Source organism: Carassius gibelio, chromosome B25 (assembly GCF_023724105.1).
Source record: "Carassius gibelio isolate Cgi1373 ecotype wild population from Czech Republic chromosome B25, carGib1.2-hapl.c, whole genome shotgun sequence".
NCBI classification, from domain to species: Eukaryota; Metazoa; Chordata; class Actinopteri; order Cypriniformes; family Cyprinidae; genus Carassius; species Carassius gibelio.
Window position 1 is genome coordinate 10111854 of NC_068420.1, and position 26334 is coordinate 10138187.

General features: G+C 38.2%; 1 protein-coding gene across 1 annotated transcript; it reads left to right on the forward strand.

Moving 5' to 3' along the window:
• Positions 1 to 22825: 22825 nt before the first annotated feature.
• Positions 22826 to 26092, forward strand: LOC128014724 (carbohydrate sulfotransferase 1). Its single transcript, XM_052598442.1, has 2 exons — positions 22826 to 23524; positions 24362 to 26092. Exon 2 carries the CDS (start codon positions 24421 to 24423, stop codon positions 25681 to 25683), a length of 1263 nt encoding a protein of 420 aa, XP_052454402.1. The 5' UTR covers positions 22826 to 23524; positions 24362 to 24420; the 3' UTR covers positions 25684 to 26092.
• The last annotated feature ends 242 nt before the right edge of the window (positions 26093 to 26334 follow it).

Sequence of the window (26334 nt, forward strand, 5' to 3'; positions counted from 1 at the left end):
TCATTACATATAGAAGATCAGATGAGATCTATACTTGAGATTAAAATTAAAATGCATGTGAGAAATATAAATGAGAGCTCAAAATGAAATTTTAGGATAGGTGGGTTTTAAACAGGAAAGCGAAGCATATGACTGGGCCTCATTGCTTTATTTAATAGGGAGAAAACGCCGGTACTATAAAACTGTTGGAGTTTCAGTGTCTGCGAGATTACCTTGTAGTCTGTGAAAGTTTTATTCAAGTGCACTTAGTTTAAGAAGTTTTAATGACCCCTTCTGATGGAGATAAAACTCTCCTGAAGCAAAGTCTTCCATGATAATGTCTTCGATTGTCATTGCCGGGTGGGTTATTGTGGGAGATTTGCCGTGTGGGCTGACAGATAGGGCTCATAATATCTTTCATCCTATAAAAAATCTGCAAAAAGATTTTTAAAGTATTAAAGTGCCAGACTGATTCATAAAACTCTAATATGAGGAATGTCAGACTAGATTAGCCTCCAAACTGAACGATTACATTCAAAAACAATGTGTATGTGTTAACACGATAAAATGGTCCCGAAACCGGGCATCTTGCATTTCAGATACATTAGTGCATTTTTTTAGTTCTCTGAAATTGAAATACCGCAAAAAAGTTTTTAAAAATCCATTTGTGCAGCCATCATGTTCTAGCTAGAGTGAGACAAAATAACCAACCAATGTATTTGTAGAGAAACTTTTTGGGGGGTTGGTTTTTCTGCATGCATATATCATGAACTAATCAAAGCTGGAACAAGGTGAGCATGTGTATTTGAAAAGTGTTTCATTTTTTTCTGAAATCGTCTGATCGGTTTGCCAGAGGAGACTTTTATTTATCAGCTGGGGTCGTGTGGATTACTTTGAAGCTGCCTAAATATACATTTTGGATCTTAAAAAATGGTCTACATTAAGCCCTACATTTTCATTTTGGGGTGAATTATTCCTTTAAAGAAATGTATATTAGTATAAAATGTCATTTTATTTACTAGCCATCAGTCAGCTCATTATATTTAGTAGACTGAATAGGTCTCATGGGGTAAATTATATATCACCCGAACCTGAGCAAACTGCATGCCGGTCACAATTAAGAAAGCTTATTGATGTTATTAATTAATGTAAAAACATTAACAAATTTCTACAGACTAGGAAAAGCTTGATTCTATCCGAAGGCATTTTTTTGTTATATACATCTATACTATGTAACATAAGAATGTAACATTGCATTTTAAAGCCTGGAAAGAGACATGATGATTTGGGAGAAAAATGTGAGATTCTTAGTGTATACCAGTGAACTATTCATGAGATATATCATAAATTAAACTGGGAGAGCAGATCACAAATGCACAGTATACTGTATGTTGTCTTTTACACACTATTGCTGCGGAATATGAATAATAAAAATAATCGGTAATAAAGAATGCAGCGAATTTAAAACTGATCTTCCATAGATATTCTTGTTATACTTTGTCACTTTAAAATACCAAGCTTTACATTATTCTTATCTGAAAATAGAACATGAAGGATAATTACAGCTCATTCAGTCAAACTGATGAATTTATAGCGCAACTTTATTATTTGAAATTATTTGTTTCAGTCTTTCTGAGTGGAGCTTCTGCAAACCGGAAATATCTCCCATAATTTAGGCTTGTTAGGAAAAAAGTGGATGAAAGTAGTACATCTTTCTACCTCTCACATGTCCTGGAAAATCGCATACTGCTGAACTGCAACAGAATAATAACGAGGTGTTCACCCTACAATAACCAAAAGAATATTGTGTTTTATATTTGCGTTTTGACTCAGCCGTGATAAAACAGAAACCATCTTTTATCAGACATCTGGCCGTGGATAGGCACAGGTAATAGCGCCGGGCATGAGGAAGCTGTAATGCCTGCTGTCGCTATAGTCGATCTGTTATCAAACCCAATTTGGTGGGACAGATTGCACCACTGGGACGAGCGACTGACCCCTGAGTCTAGTTTGGTTTGGTGTGTGTGTGTGTGGTGGAATGGACACCGTGTCCTCTGCTGCAGACTCATCACACAAACGCACACTTACACCACGCCCATTCATCATTCTCTTTTTGCCGCACGCAGTTTCAGGACGCTGAGAAAGTAGCAGGTTGAGCTGGCACGCACACGGGTCACAGTCCTATTCTGGTGAATGGAAGCGTGACCTGGCCTGCAAGAACGGCAATTTAGACAATACACGATGCAAATGAAAACAGGACTGCTCAGAGTGAGGTGAGTCTGACTCCCGAGTGCCCAGCAGGGTGGGATGGAGCTGCTGTTAGATCTGGTCGAACCTTGATGTGGAAGACACTGTGACTGTACACGTTCCACTAATCCATGTGTAATGCACTGGTGACTTTATATACTGGTTGGGTGATTAATAAATTGATGGAATAGCGTGCTGTGTGTGTGTGTGGATAAGTCATGCAAGTTTTAAAAAACTGTTAACATGAGGGCTTTTGGTGGGCTGTCAAATTTGAAATGCCCACGAAGAATGTCAGAAACCATCATTATCGAGGCATTCACAGGACATGTATTAATTATTAGCTTAAAACCGTAGTACTTTAGTGCATTTCCATGTCAACCCAGTGGGTTTTCAAGGCTGGCATCAAAAACACAGGTGAATGTGATATTTCCGAGGTGGACTTGGCAATATACCCGTCCACTTATTTTTCAAGATCTGTAACAGTTTAAAGTATGAAATAGAAGAGTATAAAACTACACACACACACAGTGAGTAGAGTTACACTGAAGGCATCAAGGGCTGTTCGACCAAGAAGGAAAGTGATGGGGTGCTGGCCTCCACAGTCACCGGACCTGAACCCAATCGAGATGGTTTAAGGGTGAGCGGGACCGCAGACAGAAGGTAAAAGGCCAACAAGTGCTAAGCATCTCTCGGGGAACTCCTTCAAGACTGTTGGAAGACCATTTCAGGGGACTACCTCTTGAAGCTCATCAACAGAATGCCAAGAGTGTGCAAAGCAGCAATCAACGCAAAAGGTGGCTACTTTGAAGAGCCTACAATATGACATATTTTCAGTTGTTTCACACTTTTTTGTTAAGTATATAACTCCACATGTAATTCCACATGTGTTAATTCATAGTTTTGATGCCTTCAGTGTGACTCTACAATTTTCATAGTCATGAAAATAAAGAAAACTCTTTGAATGAGAAGGCGTGTCCAAACTTTTGGTCTGTACTGTATATATATATATATATATATATATATATATATATATATATATAGTACTTTTAAAATGAATATACCCTAGTACTTTTGTGAATTTATGAATTCTTTCTCAAGTATGTCTTGGTGCTCTGCAGGCACTTGCTGAATTTTTTACCTACCCACTGGCATTAACAAACGGTTGAAAACAGATTTCAACGCTACTGGAATCCGAAAGGCTTTAATGTATGTATCTCCAGGTAGTCCTCTTCTGTTTGTCTTGAGACGTCCAATCCCGAATCAGGGAATAGAAGTTTTATAGGCCATCACAACCCCCAGGCATCAACAGAGAACTACAGAGACACATGCTCAAAATTACACTTATGTTTCTGCTCGTAACCTTCAAACCATGTGGTCTACAAATGAAATTCTTGGGCTTTTTGTTTTATGACTCACCACACCTGGTGGTTTTGAGTTCTGCATGGCAAAATTAGCCGGCATCTTGAATTTTATCAATTTTACACAGGCACAGATGATCTTCAGAGCAATCCTATAAGATTTGGTTACATTTCTAACACATGACTTCCCAGACATGGACTCCAAACTTGAAGTAGTATCACTGGCAACAGTTTGGTGTTAGTCTAGAAATTTAAAACCGTATACCACTTTGTAGTCTGTCTGCCATTTTGAATTCAGAAAATGTGATTTTTAACAAATCTGACCATGAAGAAAACTGTCTCATGGCAAAGCTGTCTCATGAAAAATGCATTTGCAAAGCACTATCTGCTGGTCATAAGGTCATGAAGCGCTTGGTCTAAAATCGTAGTTCTAGATTCACTATTCTTCAGGCATGTTTATTTAGCTGCTCGGGCAAAGCTTGGCCCTTAACTGCTTACAAATGTTGCCAAGAGAATCCACATAAGATCATTAAAATAGATTTTTTTTTCTAATATAAGAACTTTTGATAAAAGGGCAAGTGAGGGAGGGGTGTCAGTGTGCATAATAAATACAAAAGAATAAATCTTGAGGGCATATCGAGTCCCACAGCTGTAAAATGTTTGCAGGATAAGACAAAGACACATACAGTAAATGGGCCAGTCAGACAATAGAGTGAATGGGAGTATGCGAATGGATTTCAGTTGTCCGTTTCGGTTGTCCTCTAAGAAAAAAATCACATTATATGGTCGCCAATATAATTTTTTAGATCAGACTTGTGGTTTAGCTTCGTTGTATTTCTAGGTCTCAGTAAGGATGGTGTCATTATTATTATTATATATTTCAACTTTTGACTCTAATTGAATCCAACTTTTGGACATGAAGCTCCCATGTGTATACTTTCAAAAAAGACCATGATTATTTCATATTTTATTCCTTGGCTTGTGGTAAATATCATGTGGATTTCTGGCAAGAATAGACTATTTGGCTCGAACAACCTGATTGCTATCATTCGTTCATTCTCTTAATTAAAACCCCTGATTGAATGTCATACCGTGTTGATCACAGTAATAAAACCTGATTGTAATCATGGATTGGCTCTCTCTGAAAAATCAACTGTATTCATGCAAAACCCACAGAGAGGGCTTTTTAACGCCGGCACTTGTGGGAGATTTGGTTATACCTCTTTAAAACCCCAGTGGGCAACCTGTCGGCCAAGTTTCAGCAATCAACAAAAGATTTCGTTTTTTTCACAGTTAGAGCTGTCTGATGTTTCACTGTAATCGTGTTGACTTGCATCAAGGGACGGACGAACTGACGGATGACATCTATGATTGCCCTTTATGGATCTTTAAAGCTTCAATTATTATTCTCGATAATGGCCTCATCTTCGTCCCGTTGATGAAGCGTGTCTGGCGAAACAAACCTGTTTTTTTGAAGTGACGGAATAAGCTGCTGCCGCTACAGAGACTCTGCAGTGCTGATGACCTAGATAAAGAGTCAAAAGAGAAGCAGAGAGAAAGGGAGGGAGGAAAGGAACCACAATTAATTGAATACTTTACATTTTTTTGCATTAGGATTGCACCGTATAAGGTCAAGAATGACTCGAATAACAACAAGACCTTGAAATGCAAATTGGAACTTTCTTTTGTCAGCAACAAATCAAATCATTTGGATGTCATACCAGAGCACAGACGGTCACATTAGTGTTTTTTCTGTGGGTTTATTTTGCCTTAAAGCTATAGTTTGCACTTTACAGTCCAATAAGTTTGAAGTGCAGAAAGAAAATTAATCTAATAAATTATAGACCGCAACTTACTGAGACATCTGGACCGTTTTCTGTTTTATGAAACAACCTAAATATTTTATATGTTATTAAATGGTGTGTCACACTATACAGGAGAAAAGAGGAGGACCATACATAGAAAAATGAATGGGAGGAATGTCTCAGGACGGAATATACTTTTAACACCGAAATATTTACAGTTTTGAGATTCTAATTTTGATTTGGCATATTTTATGTAAAATGTAATCACGAGAAACTGTTTTGGAGCGTTTCCTAATTCAAACAGATAAAAGCTACACAGAAAATAGCTGCATGGTGGTAATACCTAGTGAGCCGATTTCCTTAAAGGAAAATATAGCAGACTTATTAATACCCAAACTCAAAATATCAGCCATTCAATTTATAAACCTTTTTTCAGAACTGTAAAGAAAGTTGGATTTTAAGCCAGTTTGTCTCATTCTCACACATAGGCTGTTTTACAAAGATGAGAATTTGCATGTAACATAATAGAAATTAAAATAGCACATTATTCAATGCTCAAATCTTTCTTCACGTCACAAGAATCAGTAGCAGTTTCTGCCGTAATCAAAACATTCTGAATCAAAACGATGAATAATGCTGAAAAACAAGTCCTTACATATGATAAAAAAACTGTATTTGATTTGATTAGCTGTTCTTAGTGATGTTTTACATGACTAAAAGCCCGCAGAGCTTTTTGCTGGATTGTCTGCTGATATATATAGACATACATTTTGAATTCATATCCCTTGTCTTTTAAGATAATGTGCTATTTTGGTGACCAAATGGGAGAACATCTGGCAGAACAGAAACAGATTAATTCTTTTAAACATAATCTAATACAATACAGATTTGAGTTTCTAAATGAGTCTTCGCAGATCATTTAAAATGCAGCATCTGCTTAGAGCGCAGAGCCATGGAATAAACTAGAAATGCACAAACATTTCTGGGTTAATGATAACATATCGCAAAGAAATGTAGGTTAGAGGATCGGATAGAATCCAACCAAGCCCATCTAAACAACCACAGTACGTGAGAAGTGAACAGAACAACTCATTAACTATCAAATGATCTCTGCAGGCTTGTTTCATGTTGAGGAACATAAAATATAAGCTGAGATTAATGAACCTTGTTAAAAGCAGAAATAAGAGAAAACAATTGTGCTTACTATTATTGCTATATGATAACTATTTCTTATGCATCAGTTAGTTTTTAAGGGACATTTTGAGACTGGCTATAGATTACATTAAACTGTGTTATTAAATTATTAGGGTTTTAACTGTTATTTAGTGTTAAATGATGGCAAAGGCAATGTTTATTCAAAAATTACTAATATTTACGCATGAACCAAAGTTAACACAGAGCATTATCACATCCAGATGTCACATAGGGTTGGAGACATTAACAGGTGTCACATATGCAAAAGCTTGGGCCACTTCCCAGTCTCACCGAGCCTCCTCCCATTTCCCAATATCTTCCAATATCACCCAATATTGTGTATGTGTGCATACATTTTCCAACAATATCTTGGCATAACCAGGCCATCATTCTCAAAGGGGTTCTAAACCATTCTCTGGATAAAACCCTCAAGAGTACACCATTTCAAGGACTGGACAGAGTGTTTTGACATAAATATCAAACACAGAGACTGGTTGAGGGTCTGTGTTAAAGCAATGTTGGGTCACTCGTGGGATTTACCCATAATCCAGCCCAGACTGAGAATGACAGAAAATCACTGTAATCCGACGGCGACATGGCTAGGTTTAGAAAATGGTCTTAAGTGGCCTCTCTTCTTTTCTTTCAGAGCCGACAAAATGGCTGGAAATAATACAACCAAATTGTTTCCACTGGCTGGCCCTGATGCACCACCATGTGTGATTGGACCCTGGCCGCACATGTAATTGCTATCAAGAAAAAAGCACTCGTTTTTGGATGAGCATTTTATACATAAAGAGAGGGTTAAATACGATTAACGCAAGGCTACAAAATCAAGACATGTTTTTTTAGAGACTGCAGGGATTTCAGTAGCCAATCGCTCTCTAATCGTTCGTAACGCGTCCTGTGGCACGTTCAGATATCGAGCTTCGACATTAAGTGGATCAACTTCCCCCCATTAAAAGAGCAGCAGAGGAAGCTACCGCAATCCGCCAATTACCATCAGGCTGCCATCCTGTTTTGTGCATCAGTTTCAGTTTTAACCTCTGCCCCAGCTCATGTCCTCTGGCCTGGCGTCCTTTCAAAAACAGTCCTGCTCCACGTGAACGTGACTAACAGTGACAGCTCTGCAGCGCTAGGACTGTTTAGGTGTCTTAGCCATGCATACACATGGCCCAATGCAAACACAAACAGCTGCGCCTGACAGGCAGGTGACAATGGCGACTCCACGTAATCGACTGGGATAAACAACGTCCTCTTCAACCCCATCGCCAGCTCTGACCTCACATCTGGAAGTCTGTGTTAGGGCTGGCATCAATCTCAAGTGCAAAGTATTTAGAGAATGAGGTCAGGCAGCAAGACATAAACAGCGTGTCTCAAATCCAGCTGTCGGATCTGTCGTCTTCTGCTCATCTACATGTGCACACACCTCATTGGAGATCATTTCATATTTCATCAAGTCTGAATATTAACTTTTATGTCAAGATGCTTCTTAAGGAACAGATCATGCAAAAATGTAAATTGTTGTTTACTCATCTACATGTGTATCAAGCTTGCGGTGGTGGGGATTGATCAGTGAGTCTTTATGCAGATCACATGATTCATTCAAAAACAGTGATTTATTCAGGAAAGAAACAAGTGACTGTGTTTACGAGTTATTGAATCATTCACTCAGTTGATTTGCTCAAAAACACTAAATTCGTTCCGGAACAAAAATTCTGACAGTCTTGACAAGTGATTGAATGATTCATTCAAGAACGCCAAGTTTGGAACTAAATTTGTTTAACGTAATAGACGATATTGTGTCTACAATGTTTTGATTGATTATAACTGTTTACTGAACTGTAGTGTAAAAGCAACCATTTAAAATAATAAAAAATGCTTTATGTTTTATGGGAAAAAAATTACTGAATGCATTTGAAATGACAGGTAAATAATGAACTATGACAGGTATTACTACAAATTCCCATAAGGCACCATTTCAGTCTCTCATTTTCTGCCCCGTTTCCTGAATTCAGCTGATATGTTTGAGGGCTTATGAAAACAGTGCCCTATAAAGGGCTACGGTGCTTAAACTTACATCTTTGCTAGTGCTTTATCCGCCTAAGGGTTTTTTTTATAGAATGCTATTTCTAAAAATAAAACATTGCTTTTAATGACTTAGCACTTAGTCTCGTTTATGGCTCCTGAAGCATGATTACAAGGCATTTTCTCATGGATCAAAGCCTTGGAGCAAATCAATGAGAATCAATTCAACCCCTCCTTTCCCCAGCATTCAACTTTTTACAGACAATTAATTCCACAGATGGCGAATCGCTACAGAGGCACTTAGCATTCTCCGCTCACATTGACTTCCCTTTAAAATTACAGTATTCTATGACACTGGATCTTTGAAAAACCACAGGGTGCAAAAGGGCTCCTCCCATCTGAACTACAGCCATTGAATAAGAGGAAGCAAAAACTTAAACGGTTCATTGATCTGGAACATTTAAAAAATCAGAGCCTCTTAGATTTTTGCAATGTCAAAGAGCAAGAGATTTTAAATCAACAAGGTCTTCACAAAGCAAAATTATGATCACGGCAAGCCTGGCCTTTAGATGCACTAGTTAATATTGCAGTTGTGTCTCTACTTTCCTGGAAAGAGTAAGGCAAAACTTGAATGTGAACTAGAAGGGCTCTGATGTGGCTAGAGGAGAAATCAAGGACAAGCCAGTTAGCTTCTTGAAATGCAACCCTCATGATTATTTTCTGAGGCAGCCGCGCGGATTGTATCCCTTAGTACACTGGCGCTCTATGTGGAAGACCTTTATCTGGGCTGATGTACTGTCTGTGCTGCTTGTTTACACATTCAGGGCCTTGTGTTTGCCCACACACTGTGAGGAAAGTTCCACTCCATTAATCTGTGTAGACTGACATAAGCGTCAACTGGCTTCTTGTTGAAATTCAAATGAGCCTGGAGCAACTCTGAACATCAGGGGCAGTGAAAACGAGGGAATGGGAGGTTTGCAGCCATCGATCTGAATAAAAGAAAGAGTTGAGAAACTAAACATATTGGAAAAATGTCACCTTTTATCAGAACCACTTCATAAAGTTCTCTCGAAATGATTCAGCGGTGGCAATTAGCATCGCTAGAGGAAATAGTGCGCAAAGAAAAACAGAAAATGAAATGTGAAATATGTCAAGCCATATTATAATAGCGCATCTAGATTCTGTAGATTCATTTTAATGAAGAAAAGTGCATTTGATGACTGCATGTCATTTTCATAAAATGCATGATCAAGTGCATATCTTTTGAAAAGGCTTTCAACAACGCCATTTACCGGGAAAACGAAATTATCTGTTATCTCTCTTTTTTTGTACGTGGTGCAACTGTGCACAGCAAATTGCTCAAATTATTCCCACTTGTATGTTTTTACCTTTCAAGTGAAAAGGATTCGGCTTCTAAATCAATAATAATTTAGACCAGTGAAAAGAAAACCCATCTGCCTCTAACCAAAGCCTAAATACATTTGGGGGCCGCTATATGGTCGAGAAAAGGAGAGATTCCTGGTGGTTATAGAAACGTTGAATGCAATTTCAATGCCTCGAGAAGATGACTCCCCTGAGATACTTACAACTTCACTTTGCTTATATGTTATTCAGGACTGCAAATTCAAAAACGCCTTCGGAACACATTTCCATTCATTTCTCCTGCGGCCATGTTTAACAAAGAGAGTGCTGCGCTGGCTTTTGGCTGGTCTCTGAGGGATTTTACTGAATTTCACTTCATGTTCATACACCAAAAAGCAGTATTCGGGCTGAAGGCATGCGTCAACAACAATACATGGCCGTGTGTCGTTGTTGTGTCTTTAAAGTAATGTGTGCGCTAGCTCTGCATTGTCCATTTGCCGCATTGCCTTTCTGATAGACTCCGGCTACTGTGGAACTTAATTATCCTTGGTGGCTGGCGAGCATATCCTTTTTCTTTTTTGATGCTTAACAGTGGGACGCTTTGCATGGGCAATCATTTACGTGGTCATTTGGGGGACTAAATTTCCAATCCAATTTGCTTTATCTGCTCATTTGTTCCCCTATTTTGCAGTGTTTTGTTTAGGGACACGCTGAAGAGATACAGCCTGAATTGTTGCAGTTCGTGATTAATGTGGCCTATCAAAGTGTTAATTGAAGTGAAATTGGACTGTGCTGCTCATGCTTGGATTTTCTGTTTGCATAGGTTTTTTTTATTTTTTTTTATTTAATCTTCTTTTAATTTGAGTCTGAAGTTTTGTGAAGTCCATCTGTATGATTGCAATTAATTTTAATTTTGTGCTTTATTTAAACCAACCTGTCAGTCTTAAATGAGAAAGATACAAATGTGTGATTTGTTGAGTCAGATCTTTATACTGTAATCTGTGCAGTTGGTTTCATTTGAACACTGAGAAGAAACACTTCCACCATTAAACCCCACAAAAATAAAATAAAATCACAGACACAAGAAAAATATATTTAGAGCACAGAAGCTAACAAACCTCTTGTTGTTTTAAAACTGGTATCAGTGTTCACCCAGGGAAATGATTACAAAACCTGCAAAAGTGGAAAAAGAAATGAACAAAATGATTAAAATGAAAGAAAAAGTCATGGAAAAGTTACATTGTTAAAATTAAGTTCAGTTCAGAACTATTTCATATTATTTTAATAATAAGAGATTCACTGACTATACCAGTGTGTTGTTTTACACTGGATGAATTCATTTAACAGTTTAAATCAATTAATGCCACTAATTCAATTTAAAAAGCATTGCGACCTGACAAACAAATGAAAAACTGCCACAGAAATATCTATAAATGTATGTTTTTAAAATGATAAAATAATAAAATCTGTTTTGGGCAAAAGCATGTGAATCTTTGCTTTCAGTATCTGATGTGACCCCTTTTTTCATTAATAACTGCAGCTAAACATTTCTTGTAACATTTGAATTTTAGCCCATTCCTATACAGTATATATATATATATATATATATATATATATATATATATATATATATATATATATATATATATGTATAGTATTTATTAGGGGTGTAACGATACGCGTATTCGTATTGAACCGTTCGGTACGACGCTTTCGGTTCGGTACGCGGTACGCATTACGTATACCGAACGGTTCGTTGGAGTAATTAATTATATTTGAAAAAAAAAAAAAAAGAGAGAGAGAGAGAAATATAATGATATGCGTTCAACAAGGTAGCCCAATAACCCAAACAACGTAACAGGCAACGCCCCTGACACTCCCGAAGAAGAAAAAAACACCATCTTATATGTTTATGTTAGGCTACTCAGCAGGCGCTCGCTCACTCAGTACGCGCTGAAGGCTCGTTGCAAAATAGCCAATGCGTTGAACAGACTAGAAATGAGAAGATCCTCCAATAACCAACAGGTCTGGTGTTTGGGTGCACTTTGGATTCCCTTTAAGCTATAATGGTGATGGCAAGAGAGTGGTGGATAAAAAAAACAACGGTATGTCGCATCTGCAACATGACAGGGTACACCAGCGGGAATACAAAAAAAAAAAAAAAACACCAGCGGGAATATCTGGGATATATGCGTCAGTACTATCTGGGAAAAGACGAAAAAAAGGAGAAACATGCACGCAGCAAACTATCCCTGCAGCATTTAGACACTATAGCTTACAGGGAATCCAACCCAAACACCAGACCTGTTGGTTATTTTAGGATCTTATATTTCTGGTCTGTTAAATGCATTCGACATTTTGCAACGAGCCTTCAGCGCGTGCTGAGTGAGCGAGCGCCTTAGGGGCCGTTCACATATCGTGCCTAAAAACGCATGGAAAACGCTAAGCGCGTCTTTCTCCTCCTTTCCAAAGCGCTCGGGCAGAAGCGCTCATGAGGCGTCTGTCTTTGCTAAGCAACAATGACGTGCTCTCTCCATGAGACACGGAAATTTCAGCGAAGGATAAATGGATTTGCAGCTCTAAAAATCGCTTGCAGTAGCTCTGCTACTAAATTTATTTCAAAATTGCAATCCATATACAACTATGATCAGCTGTTCCTTCATCTTGGCTGAGCTCTCAACGTTGTTACGGGAAAGGATGAAGCTGATTGGTTGGTTCTTGTCACATGACCCGCGGTGCGCTTGCGGCATTCTGAAAAGTTGAGATGTTTTTGCATTTTGCTGTATCTAAAACGTATCGAACCGAACCGAACCGTGACATCAGTGTATCGTATCGAACCGAACCGTGAATTTTGTGAACCGTTACACCCCTAGTATTTATGCATTTAGCTAAGTGTGTAGTGCTGTTTAACATGTGAATTTTGCAGATTATGTCCTAAAATCCATGCACAAAAGCTTTGCAGATTCCCTCTGGCCTGGGCATGCACAATTTGACAAGTCATGAAAAAATCATGGAATAGAACAAACACCTATGGGACGTCTGTTCATAAGTCATTCTTTTCTTTCCTGTCCTTGAGATAATGCTGCTCACCCACGAGACTGTTCCTGTTGCTAAAAAACCCAGAGTCTGCTTGATATCCTCACTTACCAATAACAGTGGAGTATAACACAGATGGTTCACAGGTAAAATCATCTCGTCTGATCCTACTGGAGAGGCAGCATGTAATTATGAGGAAGCTTCCAGGCAGGTCTGTTCCTTCCCCCTTTTCTGCACAAGGGAGATATAATTACTGGACCTGCTTTTCAAGGGCAAACAGTGAAGTACCGTCACCGACGACTGAGCTTTTCACGTCTAGAGCAAGACGGCACAAAGATTTTCTTCCGGAACTCCCGGTTCCCCCCGTCTGGTCCTCTGTTCTCATTAATCCACACATACACCATTTATCATCATTAGCATCTCATTCAAGAGCCAGGATCATCCTGTTTAGGCCCTTCTCAGCCTCCTGAGCAGTGCTTTAGCTCACCACTTCCTTTCCTGCGGGGAGGAGTAAAGGTTATTGCCACCTTTGAACATTTAATTCATTGTACAGGATGCATTTATGTAGTCTACGGTCTGTATTGGATAAAAGATCACAATTGGGGTGACATAGTCAAGAGCATTTTTTAAAATTCAATTTTATTTACTTTACTGTAGCTCAAGGTTAATTGTGCCGGGGAAGTAGAGCCATTTTTTATTTTTATTTTTGTGGCACATTCTAAGCCTCATTTGCATATTAAGGAGGTGTGTTTGTGCAGAAAAGAATGAAACACTGCACATACTTGAATGATTATAGTCGATTTTAAGGCATAGTTCACACAAAAATGAGTCATCATATATTAATCTTGCATTGTTCCAAATCTGTCTACACTTTCCTTCTAAAAAACTCTGAATGTGAACTGCTTTTGTCCATAAACTGAAAGACACATTGACTTTCATTGTATAGACAAAAAAAATTGTCTTCAGAGTAAAAAAAAAAAAAAACCTTTTAAACTGATTCATCGTCACTAGCCACGTCAGAAACCCCACATTACAGGCTGGATGAAACATTTCCAATTAAAAGAACGTTTGATGGTTCTCAGGTGGGATGGGTTTGATAGGATGTTTCTAAAAATGGACGTCTTTTATGCTCCGTTTGACTGCCAAATCCTGGCTCTGCGATCCATCACAATGTAATATATCTGCCCTAATCCAAGGCTCTTTGTGTTGTTTCTGTAATCTTCTCCATAGAAAAACCATTAAAGCACCTAAAGCTCATATGATTCCATAATTCAGTCTGTCCCACAATCTCTGCTGACAGCTAGAAATGCATCTATTTAGAGAACAAGAGGGAGGAAGAAAAAAGGAAGAGTAGGAGAAGAGAAAAGGATGCCAGTAAACTGTAATAAATGGATGGAAAGAGTTCATTCCAATAGAGGGCAAAATAATTCGAGGGAGGTGATGTATTTTCACTAAACGATCATTTTAATGTGAAGCAATGGGAGTGGTGAGGTTTTTGGGTGAAAATTGTGTTTTTTTCATAATGCTTAAAGTATTGAATGATGACTGTGTGGACCTAACTGCACTGATATAATACAATTTGAAACCTGTGTTTTATATGAGACTATATATACTTATGCCTTTGAACAATGTCTCATAGAGCAGTTCACACTGAGACTCATCTGAAGAAAATGTAGTTTCTTTTCAGACCCCAAAATCCTGCATGCAAAGCTGGAATTAAGTTAGCTCAGGAAAGAAACAAAGCCGTTGGTTTTTCAGAATGCATTATGTAAAGAAACATGCTCAGACCCAAATGTCCTCAATGTTTAAGGTGGCTCTAAACATTATTTTTGTCATGGGGCTGAACTGCTTGGAGCAGCAGGTAAAGCAGGCTAAGCTTTTTAGAGGAAAAGAGTAATGCAAGAGTCCCTCTCAAGAGACAAAGATACAGCAGCAAGGGCACTGCAAATGAGAGAAGATCACTACTGTGGGAGTGCAAAACGCCATCATGGCATTGCCTTCTTGGTCCCTTAGTATGTATATATAGTGCTTGAATTGGGTTTTGGTTTCATCATTAAGAAAGTCCATTGAAAGGAAACGTCTAGCTTTGCACTGAGAATGAAAAAAGCCATGAATATGACTTAACAGATGATGATGGCCATGAATTAAAGTAATGTGCCAATAGCTAAACCATTAGTTTAATGAACTACTCACTCATTAGTCACTAAAAGCCTAATTGTAGTGAATGATGAAACAACCTTGGACAGTATTTATCGTATGGTGTTATGGGCTTTGATGTTTCAGAAAAATATAATATCATCACTAAAAGAACACTGCAAATGTCTCATGGAAAGTTAATTAACATTAGCTAAGATTTCAGATTCAATAACAACCACCACTAAACCAACAATGTTAGGATTGAGCATGCAATTGCTTAGAAAATACTGGCAATATAAATCTCAGATTTACACTGATCAATTAAACTATATATACACTACCAGTCAAATATTTTTGAACAGTAAGACTTTTTTTTATATATATATAATTCTCTTCTGCTCACCAAGCCTACATTTATTTGATCCAAAATACAGTAAAAGCAGATATATTATAAACTATTTTTACTGTTTAAATGCTTTCTATTTCAATATATTTTAAAATGTAAGTGTAAGTAGAAATTAATACTTTTATTTAGCAAGAATGTTCTAAAATGATCAAAAGTTGAATACATTTATAATGTTACAAATCTTAAAAATATTAATGATATTCCTCATACAACATATCACTAATAAATGTTTCTTGAACAGAAAATCTGAACATTAGGATGATTTCTGAAAAATCGTGTGACACTGAAGCCTGGACTAATAAAGCAAAGAAATAAGCTTTGAAAATCAAAGGAATAAATAACATATAAAAGATATTCAAAAAGAAAATAGTTCATATGACTAGTACATTTTTAAAGTTTTTTTTACTGTTTTTGGATCAAATAATTGCAGGCTTTGTGAGTAGAAGAGACTCAAAATAAAACGTGGCAAATTTTTTAAGCGGATACATTTTTTTAACTATAATATATGGCGGAAGAGCAATCCGCAGCACTTTGACCGCGGTGCAGTAATATCATCACTCCTGAAAACTCCTCACGTTGGTTGTATTGACGGAAGTTAGAGGGGAGGGGGAGTTTTAGGAGTGATGATATTTCTGCACCGAGGTCGAAGTGCTGCGAAGTGCTCTTTCACCATGTATTATAGTCATTATAGTCATTTTTTATCCGCTTAGGAAATCGCCACATTTTATTTTGAATAAAAAAGCCCAAAAATATAACTAAAAGTAATTGTCTTTTTCAAGGAGTCATTGAATCATTTACTCAATCATTTCAAAAACACTGAGACATTCACAAAAAGACAGCAATTACTGTGTTTTCTGTGTCTTTGTCATTGCTATAGTACAAATATGAATTTTTTTAATTAAAGAATCTTTTCAGGTATTGTTATGTTTGTATAAATTGGTAGGCCTACTGTGAATAAAAAAATAATAGAATTTCATTAACACCTTTCCCTTATGTTAATGTCACTTTCTAATAACTGTGAGAAAAATCATGATGCCATTGTTTGGACTGACCTTGTATGACCTACAACCATAACGATTCCAGTCATTTTAAAACACAAACAAAATCTCCATTAATAGCTTGCCCGCCCATGGATCAAACGTCACTAAACGCCCTCGCATCTTATATTCAGTACACTTATCTGCCATGAAGTCATTACGGTTCTTGTTCTTGTAGCATTAGGGCTGATATGGCTTTTGTAATGACTCTCTTTCAATTAAACAAAGCACAAGAGCAGCGGGCTGAAAAAGCGATTGCTCTCACTTAAAAGCGATTTGCTTGGCATACATCATTATGAGTGGCCTATAAAAGTCATACAGATTGAAATCACGTTCACGTCTGAACAAAAATAATATTTCCGATGGCTATAATTTATGAGATCTCAGAGTCATGATGGTTGTGTAGGGTTAATTAGCAACAGGGATGAGCCTTAAACCACAGGATGTTTAATTAAATCCCTCGTTTGAGTGCAGACGACTATTCAGTCTCCTTACAATCCTCATATTCAGTAATTCTGCATCACCAAAATTAAGTAATCTTAAATAAATACTTTTAACCTAGACGCATTAACATATACAGACATGTTAACAGGAAATTTTATTCATCCTGAATTTTTTTTGATTGGATTTGCAATGTTACATGGAGGGATCACAATAGCAAGGAATCTTGAAAAAGGACATTCTGAAATATTCACACCCACGCTCTCGACCCTGTTCTTTTCACTGACCTATTACAACATCATGCAGTCGTTTATTGCAGGTAAAAATCTCCACACATACATATCAAAACACATTTGTGCAATTATTCCCTCGTCAAGGGCTTCGGGCTGTTTAAAATGCTCTTTGTGCGCCCCCCAAAACGACATTGAGCTAGAAGAAGTGCAGAATGTATTACAAGAGGCCATTAAATATGTCCGGGTCATCCTTTCTCTTGCACACTAAGGAGGACATATCCAAAATCTTTGAGTAGGAACAGAATTATATTCCTGTCCCAAGACCTAAGCATGTCCTCCAGGTAACCTGGACTTGACATGCTCTGCGTACTAAGCAACAGAATGCCATCTGGATCAACACCCACACAAATCCTTGGCCCTTCATTTCTGCCAATCACGAGGGTCGCCTTCAGACCTGTTCCATCAGTAGGTGGAGGAGATGAGGTACATTTCAGGGAAGAGGTGTGGAATTTATTTGTTATTTGGTAACATTATTAGTCTTTAATTCAGTGATATAAATGGGGAGTTACTTACATTGATTTCTTGAATTAATTAAACTGCATTTTAACTACAATTAAACATATATGCATTCTCAAAACAGACATGAAAATTTAAGTCTACTTATGATAAAATCATAATTTCTCATGTATTTTTTGAAAAGTTATTGAAAGTTACTAAACTTATGAGCCAGGAAATTACACATTTTGAAAGTGTCTTACGTAATGCAGATGATTCAATTTTATTTGACTATATGAGGCACAGCTAATGAATCTATGATCCCACGACAAAAAAAGTCATACTTTACCTAAGTTTGCTGGTTGAATTGAAAGTGATGAAAATAAATGTTATGAACCAAAATATTAGCAAGAAAACAAGTATTTTTTGCTGAGTTGTCTTTGCAGGTGGCATGCATTAAATACTGAACATATGACTCTTATGAATCAGTATTTTTTGGTAAATCAAATACATGGCTTTTGAGCCTTTCCTGTTATCGATTCGCTTAAAATACCGTTTTTTTGTAAAATTAGGGTTTATTTGGCTTTTGTAATGTCTCTCTTTAAATTAAACAATGCACGAGAGCAGGGGGCTGAAAAAGTGATTTGTTTGGCACACATCATTATTAATGGTCCATTGAAAAGAGATTGAAATCATGCGAACATCTGAACAAAAATAATATTTCCGATGGCAATAATTTATGAGGTCTCAGAGTCATGATGGCTGTGTGGGGTTAATTAGCAACAGGGATGAGCCTTCAACCAGTCGTCTAGGATGTGTGATTAAGTGCAAACGACTATTCAGTCCCTTTCAATATTCAATCTCATAATCTGTGATTCATAATTAAAACCGTCTTTAATAAATACTCTTAACTTAGATGCTTTTGGGAGGCATGTGAAGTTGCAAAAAGCTTGTATGTCATATCCAGACATATTCAGCCTGGGATTTTCAATGGGATTTGCAATGTTACATGGAGGCATCACAATAACAGGCCTCATCTTGAAGAGGAGATTCTGAATTATTCATAACCGCGCTCTTGACCCTGTACTTTTCACTGACCTATTACAAAATTGTGCAGTCATTTATTGCTGCCAAAAATCTCTACACATACATATCAAAACACGTTCAGGCAATTACTCCCTCGTCAAGGCCCTGGGCTGTTTAAAATGCTCTTTGTGCTCCCCAAAACCATTTCACACAGTGCTGGAAGGAAGGCAGAATGTATTACAAGAGGCCATTAAATATGTCCAACTCACCAACAGGGTCCAAATTCTTCAAGGAGGAATGGGTTGATATTCCTGTCCCGAGACCTGAGCATGTACTTGACATGCTCCTTGCAAACAGATGCCATCTGGATTGACGGCCACACAGACCCTCGGCCGTCCATTTCTGCCAATCCCCTCCGGACCTGCTCCATCAGAGGTTGGAGGCGGAGATAGCGGACAGAATTTCAGTTTTTGCGAAGGAAATATGGAAGAGAGGGATTCTGCCAAATATGCATAAGTACAGCACATCAACTGACTCAGCAGCCTACGCAGAGAGCTGGACGTTGAAATTGTCTCATGCCATAGTTGATTACACACAAACTGTTTGTCAGCCATTTTTAGACGAGCTCGACTACAAAGCTGTCAACTCTCCCGAGGAGCTGAAAAACATTGTGAAGACAAGAGCTTCAACATAGCATAGCACTACACTAGTGATAAAGATATTCAATATGCTGGTCATTTCTTCAACAACAGTGAATGTCTTTTATGAAAGAACACATTTTTTGTTATAATTTCTAAATAGTTTCACACATTCGCCATCTTTTTATTAACTGCACAAATGCGATGCAAACAAGAGTAAATATAGCACCATAACGAAACATTTGAACAAGACAAGCAAGATGTGTTTATGAATAAATATTACAGAGTAAGCAATGATAAAGTTCACATTATTTGCATGCAGATGTTTGTTTATCCAACTACCATTGGATTGGCAAAAGATTTTAATGTCAATTTTTTTACCTTTCCGGACATTCAGGAGAAATAACACCCCCTTGTGGTCTGGAAAAATACAGTAGCTAATCACGACTTTTTTGTTTTGCTAATAATGTACAGGTCGACATTTTGATATGCTTGAGCACAGAGCTCTCTGTGGCAATTCCTGCTGGAGAACAGCATAATTATATGCAACACTACCCACAGTGCTTTCAACACATTTTCAACAACTGTCATATTCACTTCAGCACCTGTCCAATAAAATCAAACCCGTCTGTTAGAGCAAACAAAATGAAAATGTAAACATAAATTAAAGACACTTATTATTTGGAATACTGACAGACCGTCAGCGTGGTCTCTTCTCATTGGGGGTTGTTCTAAAGTCAGCTAATCTGCTATATGCGGCTTCTGTTCTCAGATCCAGGGAGCTGTTTGGTGTAATGGAAAGCACCATGGCAGCTCCTGTCTTAATTAGAGTTGGACTTGACGGCCCTGTGTTTTTCCAGCCCTTTCTCTCCCACACAAACTCTTTTCAATTACAGAAAATAAAGTCAGCTGTCTCGTCTGGAGGCACTGATCCAAATCCGGCAGAGGAACAACCTTGACCACCCGAGACCCAAATGTTCCGGACTCATGCATGAACCATCAGAGACAACGCTCAGACAGTTCTCATATTCATTAAATCCGTGTAGGTGAAGTTTGGGTTATTAAGCCAGAGAAATTTGGCTGTAAGCCTAACAAGCTTTTACTGGTCAATGAAATGTTACGTTAGCTGCATAGAAAGCAAAGTATTTTGGAATACATTAAATGTGATGGGAAATTATGAACAAATAAAACATTTAATTGTAGGTCTTCCTGCTAGTTCATTAAACCAGTGCAGACTGTACAAGTTCTTTCAGAGTTTGTCATAAGTCTGTTATGGCTTAGCTTCAACTGCCTCTTGCACAGTACAATCGCATATTGAAATCATGTTTCATGCTTTGGGTTTCCTCATTTCTGTGGACACGGTTGTCACAGAGGATCCGTAAATTCTGAGCACTAGAAAATAACTGGCGAATCGGTGATGCATTGCAGTGTTCGCTGGACAGAGCGAGGTGGATCATTTGCGTTTGAAAGCTTATTACCAGCTCTCAGCAGGGCGGATGAAGGGGACACACACCCATCTTCACCCCAGTCCTGCACACTTTATGCCTTGGCGATATGCAGGCTGACGTTTTCAAATGCTTGAGCAAACACACTGATTGAAATTGGGCTTGCGTTGAGCACACAAAGACAAAACTGATTTCGCAAAAAGCCAGCCATAATCTCACATTTGGCAGCTTCTGAGATTGCAAGACGCTGAACTGGGGGAAAAGCCCCGTTTCAAATGCCAGAGTCTGGCTTCAGGTGAAAGGATGGAGAGCAGATGACACAGCAGATGAGGTGAAGAATGGAAGAGTGCAGCTTGGTGGTCCAAATGAACGCGAAATGTATGTCTAGTTTCAAATAGGTTCCTCCGTGTCCAATGTTTTTAGATTAATTTCATCCATCACACTTTGTTAGCTGTACATTGTCCTAAAACTTAAATCAAAACAAAAATGCAGAAAAGTGACAATTATGGTGACACTATCATGTTTTACAAAGCCTTTAATGCTTAAAGGAATTGTTCACCTTAAATGAAAATAAATGAATATTCTCAATACAATGATAGAGCCTCCACCACTTCCAAATATGTCCATTGAAGTCAGGGAGAGGACAATATACCCAATTTCATTGAAAAGGATGACAATATCACAGCACAGTTCTAAATAATACAAATTTCTGTCCACGTGATCATAAATGAAATTATTTGTTAATCATTAAATTCCATCGTTGCTTTAATCAACGTTATTTTCGACCATATAACAGAGGCTGCAATATCCATCTTGTGTATAACAGTAGCCCGACTTCACCAAACACGTTTCTACTAAAATGTCTGACAAAAAAAGACAGAAATGGAGAATTCTGCAACTACACTGATTTTGGGAGGAAGTACTTTTGGTTTTATTGGAAGTATCAAAGCAGCACATGTGCGGTCCCATTATATTTTCATGCAAGAGATATTGCCACTTCTCAAAGGTATTAGTCAGATATAAAGTCATTATACCCCAGTGTTTCCTGTGCGCAAACAAATGACTGTTATGCAGCATTTCTTTTAAACGAGTCACAAAACAGCCTCAAACTCACTTGTTACACAATAAATTGGGAAGTATCTGTCTGTTATATCACAACTTTAAGTGATGCTATATTGAACCAAGATTATATTAATTTGTGAAGCCGATATTGAAACGAATCATGAGACAAATGACACCCCACCTCTGGACATCATATAACAGCTTTGTGTGAATACCAGACTGAGATTAGAGTCATTATTTGTTCTCTCCTTTGTAGCTCTCAAATCTCATTTTTGTTCACGTAGACTCAAATATGGCGTGTCAAGGTGACAAGATGCATTGCACCAGATTTACCATTAACACAAAATTACATTTTAAAGCTACAACAGGAGCGAGAGTTTCATATCCTAAGTAATATCCTAAATTCTTGTCTGTTTCTCACACAAAGCTATTAGTTACTTTAGAATACTACTTACAATGTATCTAATGAGTCACGACCACAAATACAGCACGATTGTGATACTTTTTGTAATTTTTGCTAAACTTGACTTTCAGTATAAGGACGAGAACAATCCGAAAATTCTGTTATGTTTTCCAATGTATAACATCAGAAATGTAATAATATAAGTGTGATGTGATATATATATATATATATATATATATATATATATATATATATATATATATATATATATATATATATATATATATATATATATATAAGGCTGTAGTTCAATTAATAGCTATGTATAGGCCTGTTCAGTAACAATAGCAATAATAGTTAAAACCAGTAGGCTATATGATGATATACATGTATAAACTGTGATATGAAGTAGCTACACACCTCCCATAATGTGAAAAACCACAATATTTCTACACATACTGTGCCATTACATAATTATTTTAAAGCATTTCAGTCAGTCAGTAAGGAATCCACCAGCTGGCCATGTCTGTCATCGAATATTCCTTAAAAGATATCCAGCTCTCGTCAAAAATATAGCGACGGGAGACCGAGAAAAATACGCTGAGATTTCTAGATGCCAGTTCACTTCATCCAAACTAACTCCATGTCTAAAGGCTTTAGCATCGAGCACAGACATTTTCTGAGCGAAGACGCGTAGGCTATAGTGAACCAAATCTGCCTCCCCCGTGCTGTTTTTTTCCCCCTAAGCCTTTGTGAACTGTGGTTTTGAGGGAAAGGGATGCATTTTCGGAAAAGGTTTCGTAGTGCTGTCTACGTTTTACTTAATCTGGGACCGACTGGCACACCTCTCTTCAGTCTTCTCTTCACGACGAACGTACGAACGAAATATCCGTCCGGTGTTTAGTCACAGAGAGATGTCTGAGGATGCGCATCAATACCTTATTCATCCGTTGTCTCTCCACGGAGCCCGTCTTTGAATGTTTTACCCGAAACATGAATGGAGCTGCTTGAGGATATACGACCTTTTCATCGGTTTTTAGGGAACTATGAAGCCCTCGACATCTGAACACACGAATTAAAGCGATAAAACCTATATGAGGGGCGTTAAGGGACGACTTCGCAAAGCCATCGCGGCATATGCTGATTTTTTTCTTTTGTTTAAATGTTCGTCTTGTTCTCTTACAGCTTTATATGAGGCAAGTATATCGAAGTATTTATTTCACGACATTTTCGAGCCTATTGGATGTCTGACATGTTCGTGCTGGAATAGGGGATAAGTTGGTCACCGTTTCATACAGTCGACAGTCAGATCGGATCTGCTATTTTTTTATTTCCAATTGAATACCGAGTTGTGTTGCACTGCGGTAAATCAGAACTCGATGCGCGCGGTCGTCGACGGCTGCCTTTCAAACCTATCATAATAAGCATGCATATGGTAGCCTATTGTGAAAGACTGTTATTAATGCATCTCTCTACAGGTGCCTGAACCGGTGCCAGTTTCTGAAAAGAACTGATTTTGTAACCTTGTCTGCATTTTAGATGCTGGTTTTCTTGAACCTTTGCTGATTTCCTCATGGGAAAAACAAAATACCTCAGGCTTGTGTAAAAGCCTGTATAGGAAGCAGTTTAGTTGTAGGAGTTTGGTTGCATTAAAACGTGAAGTACTTTATCAAAGCGTCATACAATATGATACAATATCATGCAATAAACGACTGATTAAGACTTGCATTGTGAAGCACAGTGCAGAATGCAATAATATGCAGTATATATATTGAAGGCACATTTGCCTTTGCTAGAAATTAAAGTTAGCAAGAAACTCAAGTTTAAATTAGTTTTTCACACCTGGAGTTAAAGTTTTTATTTGCTTTTGATATTAATGCATTATGAAGCGCTTTGTTTTTTAACTGTTTAAAGTTCATAGATCAATTTCTTTATTTCATACCTTTTTAAAATGTAATCAGATGTTATACATTTTTAAAATCCCTTCTCGTCTTATTTTGTTTCTCAACTCACTGTGAGCTCTTTTTTTCCAGCTGTGTCTTTGTGTATAGGATCAAATCGGACTGCATCTTCTAAATGAAGTTACCCAGCCATGCAATGTTCCTGGAAGGCTGTGATTCTGCTTGCATTGGTGTCCATAGCGATCCAATACACAGCTATCAGAACTTTCACAGCTAAGCCTTTTCATATGTGCCCTGTTCCTAACCCTTTGAACTGTGGCTTGGGACAGGATGTGGAGTCCTTCGATCGGATGTGTGATGAGTACCCATATTTTAATTACAATTCCTCCAGGAAGACTCACATCCTCATCTTGGCGACTACCCGTAGCGGCTCCTCTTTTGTTGGACAGTTGTTCAACCAGCATTCAGATGTGTTCTATCTCTTCGAACCGCTCTATCATGTCCAAACGACCTTAATCCCTCACCTTTCTCCCAGCAGATATGCTGTTGAGCGCAGAGTGATGCTGGGAGCCAGTCGTGACCTTCTTAGAAGCTTGTACAACTGCGACTTGTATTTCTTAGAGAGTTACATCAAGCCGCAACCGGCAAACCATACCACGGATAAACTGTTTCGACGAGGAGCCAGCAAAGCCCTCTGCTCTATGCCGGTCTGTGATGCTTTCAGCTCCAGCGATGGCAATATAGAAGAGGGGGATTGTGTTCGTAAGTGTGCCTCCCTTAACTTGACCCTCGCTACCGAATCATGTCGGGAAAGACGGCACGTAGCCATTAAAACAGTGCGTATTCCAGAGGTCAATGATCTCAAGGCACTAATTGAGGACCCTCGGCTTAATCTGAAAGTTATCCAGTTGGTGAGAGACCCCCGTGGGATATTATCTTCTAGGATTGAAACCTTTCGGGACACATACCGCCTATGGCGGATCTGGAGAGCCACAGGCCGTAAACCTTACAACTTGGATTTGACTCAGCTCACGACAGTGTGCGACGACTTTCTGAACTCGGTTTCCACCGGCTTGAGCCGACCGCCGTGGCTTCGTGGACGGTACATGCTGGTGAGATACGAGGACCTGGCCAGGAATCCACTCCAAAAAACCAAGGAGGTTTATGAATTCCTTGGTCTTTCTTTGGAAAAAAGTGTGGTGGACTGGATACACAACAACACAAGAGGCAATAACGACGTGTCAGCAAAGCATAAGTATGGCACGTTGAGAGACTCAGCGGCCAATGCAGAGAGCTGGAGGTTGAAATTGTCTCATGACATAGTTGATTACACACAAACTGTTTGTCAGCACATTTTAGACGAGCTCGGCTACAAAGCTGTCAACTCCCCCGAGGAGCTGAAAAACATGTCGCTCTCTCTCATTGAGGACAAAACCTTCATACCTTTTTTGTAACAAAGGTAATCCATGCGCACGCACAACTATTTTTCTACATTTATATTCTTGCCTTAATGTGACTGACATTTGCACTATGAACATTTTTTACTTCGGAGACTCCCTCGCAGTCAACCCTATGATTTTCTGAACAGCACAAGAACCAAAACACTTAGCTGTAAAGAGATCTCGACTTCACCTTGATTGCAGCCATTGCATTGAGATAGTAATGTTCATTATTTATATATTAGAGCAGAGCACCACACTATTGACAAAGAAATTCTGTATGCTGGTCATTGCTTTGACAACAGTGAATGTGAATATTTTGTCAGTCAAAGATCCCAGACTATTCTCAAGAAATCTTTAATGTGGGACTGAAATGCTGTCATGTATAATAACAGCCGTGCAATAAAATTGTGAATGTCACAGACTACTTCTCAGGTTGTTTCTCAGGGGCCATTTACACGACAACATTTTCAGCCAAAAACCTGTTCGTTTACATTACATCTGCATTTTGGGGATTGACGAAGCATCTTTTTGAAAACGCCATCGTTGCCGTTTCTGTATAAACACCCAATATGGGAATCTATGAAAACAGTGACGTCATGCGCATGCATAATACATGTTAGCTATGTAGACGTATGGCAGTATGTGTCGATTTTATATGAAAGC

Excerpts from the sequence above, each read along its gene's own strand:
- LOC128014724 (XM_052598442.1), top strand. The coding sequence starts at position 24,421 with ATGCAATGTTCCTGGAAGGCTGTGATTCTGCTTGCATTGGTGTCCATA.